Source organism: Bison bison, unplaced genomic scaffold (genome assembly GCF_000754665.1).
Source record: "Bison bison bison isolate TAMUID 2011002044 unplaced genomic scaffold, Bison_UMD1.0 scf7180017864457, whole genome shotgun sequence".
Taxonomy (NCBI): domain Eukaryota; kingdom Metazoa; phylum Chordata; class Mammalia; order Artiodactyla; family Bovidae; genus Bison; species Bison bison.
Genome location: NW_011495019.1, coordinates 251,908 through 260,018, shown reverse-complemented (window position 1 = coordinate 260,018; position 8,111 = coordinate 251,908). Strand labels below are relative to the sequence as shown.

Sequence of the window (8,111 nt, the reverse complement as noted above, 5' to 3'; positions counted from 1 at the left end):
GAGGGATCCGCTGTGTCTCCAGTGAAGGCTCAGGGGGAGGAAAGCCCGTGCTAACAAGCGGGCTGGTGTTTCTCTGGCTACTACAGAGGGGGATATCCAGGGAGGCTTGGGGACGTGGTCCAGCAGCTTGGGAAGAGCTGTCATTCTTGCCCTGAACTGCTGGCAGAGAGGAGGTGAGACTGGGTCAGTCTTTTTTTTTCTGGTGGTCATCCTGTGATATGTGGGATCTAGTTCCCTGACAAGGGATTGAACCTGTGTCCCCTGCATTGGAAGCATGGAGTCAATCACTGGACCATCAGGAAGTCCCTGGGTCAGTTGTTGAGGCGAAGATGAGAATCTTGGGATTCTTGCCTCAAAGGAAGGCCCTGCGCCATTGGGGAGGAGGGGTCTTTTTCCAGGTGGGGTGGGTGGGGAGCACCTCACACTCTGCTGGAGCTGGGCTGGACCAGCGCAAGCACAGCACATGTAGCTCTGATAGCGCCAACCTGCCTCCCTGGGGACTGGGTAGGCTGGCACTTAAAGGGGCCTCTAGAATAAACCCCGAAATTCTCAGGCAGCCTCTCTGAAGAACGGAGGTAGCCAGGAGGGCACGGGAATTGGCGAGTTAACCCTGTCACATGGCTCACCACGCAAGGGGGCTGCAGCCAACCGGAAAACTGGGTGTCTTGTGCTACCCCTGCCTCTGACCCTTTGCACGAGCTGATCCACAGCCCAGCACTGCACAGCAGCAGTCCACAGGCAGGCTACCTCCCACCCCCAAGAGACTGCAGGCTCTGGAGGCAAGCTCGGGGTGTGCTTTTCTCTGGCCTTCAGGGCTCCCCAGAGTAGGGACAGCATGCAGCAAACCTTAGCCGGGCCGGGGCTCTCAGGCGGCCACCTTCTGGCGGCAAGTCCCACCAGGCTCATTAGCCTCCAGTCCCCCAGCAGCCTCACCGCGCCCTACCTCCAAGGTGACCGTGAGCCGCTGGTCCCAGAGCGCCTGGGCTTGGGAGCACAGACTCCGCCCCAGACTCATGGTTCGGCTCACAGTGCAGGGCTGGTCAGCCAGTGGGTGGGGCTGTGAGCAGCCCTATGACCCAGGCTGGCTACCGCCTGTCAGGTTTCACTGGGACTGGCCAGTGTGGATGGCGGACCCCTGGGCCCTCTGGAGGCCCATCAACAGTTCCCAAGGAGACCAGAATGGAGTCTGCCGAGAAGTTCCCTTAGTCCAGTGCTTTCCTTGGTTGTACATCCTGGTTGCCCCGGGGTTACAAGCAAAAGGCTGACAACAACCCCAAGCAAACCCTGTCCCCTGACCAACTTGTATGGAGCCAGTCCTGGGAAGCCAGCCTGGTGGACACTTGGCCACATGGCCTCTGCTGCTGAAAGTATCTCCCTGAAAATGGACAGTCCCAGGAAGCATAGAGCCCCAGCTCGAGAGCAGGGCAGGCAGACTCGAGTGGGATAATGCGACTTCTGTGGAAATTAAGGCTGGTTGCAGAATAGCAGAAATCACTGGACCAGTCCCTGAGGGCTTGGTACATGGTGTACAGTGCAGTGGGGAGCTGGGCTGGGTTGGAGACACTGTGTTTTAGAACCAGACAGTCTGGGATTCCCAACTCTATCAGACATTAGCTGTCTGAGCTGGGGCAAATGATCAGCCTCTCAGAGTCTCTGTTTCCTCATCTGCTTGGCTTGTGTAAGATTCTGGAACAAAGCTGGTCATCACCCAAAGGGCGTCCCTCCCTCATCCATCCCAGGCCATGTAGGACTGACTCAGGGGGAAAAACTCTGCCATCCTGAGGGGGTGCAGGCAGGGGCTGGTGTGCCCACCCACACACCGAGCTCAGAGACCTGGAGAGAGGCCCTCCCCCGACAGCGGTTGACCCAAACTGCAGGAGCCCAGGGTGGGTTTCAGCACTCACTCTTTGCGTTGGTCAGCCAGTGAGCTGCCCCGCGTCAGCGCAAACATGTCAAACTCATCTTCCAGTCGGCCAGAGGCCTCCAGAGACTGGAGGCCAGCCCTCACGCTGCTGGAGCCCAGGTCTGTGGGGACAAAAAGACCACATGAAGGGTCTGCCTGGCTGTCCCTGGACACTGAGTTGCGGCTGGGCTGTTTCCTGGCAGGCCCAGGTTGGTTCTGGAGAAGCAGGGCAACTTGGAGTGGGGGCAGGGAAGGGCAAACGGATGGGACAGGCCACCTGCTGGCTGAGGGACACCGGGCACCTCACCTCCTCTCTCTCAATTACTTCTGAGCAGGCAGCCGATAACACTTAACAGATCAAGTGACGATGGTGCTGATGGCTGACGTGTACCAGGAGCCCATTCTGGGCCTGGCCTGGTCTAAGCCCACTCTGTGCGTAAGCTTATTCAGGAGAAAAGGGGCCCAGGGTGTCCACGTGATGTGTCCAAGTTCACCAGATGATCCAGGGGCAATCACACAACAGCAGGGTTTCTGAGATCTAAGAGGGCTCAGGAGCTATGGGGCTGGGAGGGAGAGTCTCCCGTGTTTTATCCCAGCTGTGCAGCAAGATTTGAGACCCACACCAAGATTCAGCAGGGGACCCCGGGGAGGTGGGGGCTGGGCCAACATTCTGCTGTGGGCACTCCAGCCCCAACTGTGGAATGAGAGGGCACCCCAAGAGCTGCAGGGGTACCCATGGTAGGTAGCATACCCTGGCCAGAGCCCCCAGTGCTGCACTTACTCATTTCTGCCAGCTGGGATGAGAGATTGCCGGTGGCTACAGGGTCAGGGCCCATGTCGATCAGGTCAGGGGCCGCCTCGGCCTCACTTGGGGCCTGTGGGGAGGGGAGAGGCCACCATCACCCTCTGACCGGAGGTGCAGCCTCATTCCCTTCTGCCCTGAAGCACTGGTGCCTGCATTCTTTGCCTGAGGGTATGTCATTAGACTCCCTCCTCCCCTCCTCACCCCCAGCAGCTATGACCGGGAGTCAGGGAGTCTTTCTTCCTCCCCTTGGCCTCTAGTTCAGCTGGACCTGCTGGGAGGTTCATAAGACCCTGGGGCATCAGCTGGTGGCAGAACCTTGTTTACCCTAAAGGGACAATGACAAAAAAACTTAGAAGAAGCCTTTTCTAAGAGCCTGGCTAAGAAGACACATTCTGGCCAGGATACCTGGGGAGGGAGGTGGGCACAGCCCTTCCTGTCATTAATATGGAGAAGCTGCCTCTTACCTTGGTGGTCTGGCCTGTTCGGAGGCGTTCAAACCTACGGGACAGAAAAGACCTGGGTCAAGGAGACAGACCAGGCCAGAGCTTTGCCCACTGCAGGTCTCGAAACCCACGGAATGGGTCACAAGCAGGATGGTGACTGGTCAGGTTTGCCCCGGACAATCCAGTGTATGCCCTAGAGGAGTATTAGCAGGGTGCCTCTTACACTAGCAACTGTCCCAATTAGATGACCAATTATTTAGTTACAACTAGCATTAAACAAACAACAGGCATAGACTACAGAGGAAAATGGAGAAGGCAATGGCACCCCACTCCAGTACTCTTGCCTGGAAAATCCCATGGATGGCGGAGCCTGGTAAGCTGCAGTCCATGGGGTCGCTAAGAGTTGGACACGACTGAGTGACTTCACTTTCACTTCTCCCTTTCACGCATTGGAGAAGGAAATGGCGGCCCACTCCAGTGTTCTTGCCTGGAGAATCCCAGGGACGGGGAAGCCTGGTGGGCTTCCGTCTATGGGGTCGCACAGAGTCGGACACGACTGAAGCGACAGCAGCAGCAGAGAGGAAAAGGAAAAGGGGGTGCATGCACATAGTAAAGGTATGGATTTTTTGGGGGACTTTGTTTGATAACATACATTTGTGCATGTGGTGAGTGTCTAAAGTGGTGTAAGGAGGACACATATCTCTTACACTATTTCATGGAGACACTTAAACCACCCTAGACAGGCCAAGTTGCTGCTGGGTGGGCTGAAGACCTCGGTCTGGGATCTGCTCTTGTCCTGGTTCTGTCCCTCCCTGTGTGACCCCAGGTGAATTACATCACCTCTGAACAATTAACAAGGGGGTGACAGTGCAACCTGCCTCCCAGGTGTGAGGATCAAGCAAAGACACTGAGGAGTGATTATAAACCGGAAACAACCAGACACGAAGTCCGATGAGTGAGTGTCAGAGGGGTCCTGGTCACCTCGAGATTGGGCCCGTGGGCCACCCCCCAGCCCACACCCTAGTAGCAGGGGCTCTTAGCGCCACTGGTCCAGTGAGCAGGAAAGGCTGGGCAGATGTTATCTGCTGCAGCCCCATCCCCATCACTTGATTCAGAATCACTGAGCAAGTGTCTGCTGATGGATAAACATATGAAATGAACCGGGAGCTGGAGGCAGCAGGCTAATTAGCACCCTGTGCAGACAGCCTGACTGACAAGGCCCTTACAGGAATAACTGCATGGGCTGTCGGTTATCTACAAGGGATCACAGCTTCGTTGTACAGACAGAGAAAAGAGTGGGGGTGTGCTGTCTCTGCAGGCCCAGCACCTACATGCTCCTCTGGGGAACTGCTTCCCATTTCCTGTGCCCCTGGTGGGCCTGCCAGGATCAAGGGGGCCTCTCCCTCCTACTGTGGGCACAAGGAGGCTGAGCCAATCGGAGTGTCTCCCAGGGTTCTGACTCTTGGACAGAATGATACCTCCCAAGGCGGCAAGTGTTTGGAGCCCACGTATTCAGGGTGACACCCTGGGATCATGGTCCAGGCATTATTGTCCCGAGACCCCTGAGCCATCCTGGCATCTGCCCTTCCCTCCCCTTAGGAAGGCTCACTGTTTTATTCTTCTCTGGGCTCTGAAAGCTACCCATTCAATAAAAGCTGTTCTCCTAATGACTTCTTTTTCTGCTTAAGTTAGCCAGAAGCGCTTACCGAGTTTGCAATCAAGGAGCCCCAGAGCCAGGCAGTTGGGCGCGGGGTAGGGGTAGGGGAGCAGGGACAGAACGGGCCTGTTTGCCTGTGGGCCAGCTGCTCAGCCACCACCGGTGCTAGCCCGGAGGCGGAGGCGGGATGCAGACACAACACACCGGTGGCAGGAGAGGAGGGGTGGAGGGAGGGCGGGCACTGTGGCCTGCGCTGGATGAAGACAGTTGAGAGTGCGCACTGGGCAGCTGGCCTGGTGTTTGGGAGGGAGATGAAAGGTCAGCGGGTGTGAACAGAGGAGATGGCAGGGGCCGAGGCTGGAGCGGGGCAGGCGGTGGGGCGGGGCCGGAGGCAGGGCTACCGTTCGTGGCGCAGGAAGACGTTGTTGAGATTGTCATTGACGATGAGCAGCTCCTCGGTAAGCTGCTCATTGGCGATGCGGGGGATGAGCTCCAGGACCCGCTGCTGCATGGAGCGGCATGTGCGGTTGAGCTCCTGCCGGGGAAGGAAGGGAGACAACTATGGCCACTGGACTGGGAGCGAGGCCGTCCCTTCCAGATGCCCGGTCCTTGGTGCGCCATGGAGAAGCAGCAGTCTCCACACTGGACTTGAGGTTGCAGGGAACAGCTTTTGGGGTTCTACGGACGAGCACCGGCGTCTCATTTCTAAGTGTGGAGCACACTGGACACAACCAAATGGGAACTGCGCTGTGCGTTTACCTGGCTCTGTGCGGACCTCTGGATGGAGCTCCTGCCACCATCTCCGATTTGGGGAAAGGTTGAGCTGGCAAGGTGGCTGGTGAAACACCTGCCACATGTCATGGGGCAGTTAGGTTTTTTGTGACCAAAGCATAAAAAATGTACTGGATGATCCAACTATTATCCACAAACCCCGACTCCAAATTTCTGCCTCTCTAGTCTAATTTCTTTTTTTAATGCCTTTTATTTTGGAAGAATTTTAAATATACAGAAAAGTTCCCAAGGTAAGAGAGCACAGGGGTTGCTGTAAACCCTTCACCCAGCCTCTTACCTTAGTTTGGCACTGTCACAAGACCTTAACACGGGTACACTGCTATTGACTAAACTACGAGCTTCACTCAGGTTTCACTAGCTTTTCCACTAATGTCCTTTTCCACTCTGTTCCAGAGTCCCACACTGCATTTAGTCACCAGGTCACTGACTGATTTTTAATCAGTTAATGTTATGTATTTAAGCTTGTTTGGGAAAAAGAAAAAAAAATGAAGCTGCAGCATCACAGGCTTTTCATTTGTAGGACTGAGCACTTCCTTCCTCAGGGGCCTGCCACCAGGTGGACAGGGGTCCAGGTTAGAGTCTTGAGGTCCCAACAGACAGCTGTTGGGCACTATGGACTCAGCCACAAGCCAGACTTTTCTCCAGGCATCATGAAGACCACTGACTTTGGTTCTTTGCAGACCCTGTTTCCCCTCCCCGAGTTAGACCCTCTCCTGGGATTTCTTCTGCCCACTGAGCATGGGGCAGGGCAGCCCAGACTCCAGCATCCCATGGGCCTCCCCTCTCCTCCCCCCATGATTAAGCTCACTGTGGCTTTGTTCCCACTCCCTCTCAAGAGAGGAAAAGCAGCAACTGGAGCCAGGGCCCTGGGTTCATAACCCAGCTCTGCTGATGACCAGCTCTGTGACCTGGGCATGTCCCATGACATCTCTCTGCCTCAGCAGTTTGCTGACCTGGGACATGGAGACAGTAAGGGTGCCTACCTTAATGGGGGGGAAGGGGAGGATTGAGTGAGTGACCCTGTACCACGTGTCCACATCAGAACCTGGCACATGGGACATGCTCAGCATCTGTCAGTTGTCCCAGGGTCACCCCTGCCTGCCAGCCAGCCTCCTGAGGCCACAGAATCACTCACCCCCGCATGGCCCTGGCATGAGACACCTGAAATTAACTGCACTACAGTAATCCTGTCGCTTCCCAACTCACTCAGGCTTCTGTCATTTACTCTTCATGTTTGTGGGTTCACTCAACTCTGAGACTCTGACTTCACCCCTCCCCCTGGCTCCTGTAGTAAGGTAAGGACCACATAGCTCAGGTGGGCCCGGGGACAGAGAGATGAGAACGACCCTGCTCCGCCCACCAGAAATGCGAGGGTCCAGCAGGAAAGTCACCAAATGAGTTGATCACATCAAGCCCTCTGTCCCCTCACAGGTTCAGGTGGCTCCTGGGCCTCGGGGGTCCCCAGGGATGACCTCCATGGGGAGGGTGCCTTTCCCCACATACAGCCCCTTCATGCCCAGCTGGGGGTGGAACCCTGGGGATATCACCTGACATACGGGAGCCCTGGCCCGTAGATCCCAGCTCACGCCTACCTGCTAGGCTTCCTCTTCTGATGGCTGGAAACCTCACCTTCCAGCCTTCATCAAGACACTGATTGGGAGCTATTTGGAACCAGGCACAGGAAGGAGTGTTTACATGCAAAGCCTTATTTAATTCTCATGTCAAATGTATACCATAAAAGGAATCTTACATATGAGGAAACTGAGACAAGAGGGGCTTTACTGTTTATACCATCAAGTGGTAGAAGCTCAGTTCCAATCTGATGGAGCCCAAAGTCCCTGGTTTTAACCTCTCCCACTGTGACCAAGGAGCTCAGAGTCGCCATGGAAACTGCCCTGGTGGTGGGAAGCGGGGAGGCTGAGCCAGGGGCAGTGGCCACTCACCTGTAGCAGCTCCAGGTCTGCTGGCTCCGTCTGGGTGGGCACCAGCTCTGTCAGCATCTCTGACATCACCCTCACGTTCCCGCTCACCATCTCCAGCTCACTGCGCAGCTTCCCGATCTGGAATACATGGTCGGTCTTGCTGAGTGAGGCCAGGGTCCAGAGCCGCTGCTCCTCCCACAGCCTGGCACCACTAGCCCAACCTGCTGGCACCCTCTCCAGGCTCCTGGACCATAGTCTTGTGCCAGGAGGCCTGTGGGGGGCTAATTCCCATCCTCACAGACCAGCTTACAGAGGTGCCACCAACCGTTACCATCTCTAAGCTGGGGTGCCTGGAGCAGGGAGAGGCCAGGAGGAAAGAAGCTGAGCACTCCAGCATCTCATGGATGCTGGCGCCTAACGAGGCCCTGAAGGGCAGTTCCCCTGAGGGGAGAGGAGGGAGGCCGTCCTCCTAGGAAGATGGGGTTCTGTCTTGCTCCGGCCTGCTCTGGCGTCCCAGATTCTACCAAGGGTAAGTCCCAGTGCCACCCCCCACCTGAGTATGCATGTGAGCAGATTCTCAACGACCACG

General features: G+C 56.3%; 1 protein-coding gene across 2 annotated transcripts in view; it reads right to left on the bottom strand.

Moving 5' to 3' along the window:
* The window catches only part of TOM1 (target of myb1 (chicken)), a 42,266-nt gene that overhangs the window by 7,205 nt on the left and 26,950 nt on the right, over positions 1-8,111 (bottom strand). For both annotated transcript variants that reach the window (XM_010859611.1, XM_010859612.1), the window contains exons 7-11: positions 7,544-7,660; positions 5,210-5,343; positions 3,173-3,206; positions 2,685-2,778; positions 1,905-2,025 (exon numbers count right to left, since the gene is read on the bottom strand). In XM_010859611.1, coding sequence (XP_010857913.1) covers positions 1,905-2,025; positions 2,685-2,778; positions 3,173-3,206; positions 5,210-5,343; positions 7,544-7,660 — 500 coding nt within the window. The remainder of the gene's footprint in view (positions 1-1,904; positions 2,026-2,684; positions 2,779-3,172; positions 3,207-5,209; positions 5,344-7,543; positions 7,661-8,111) is intronic.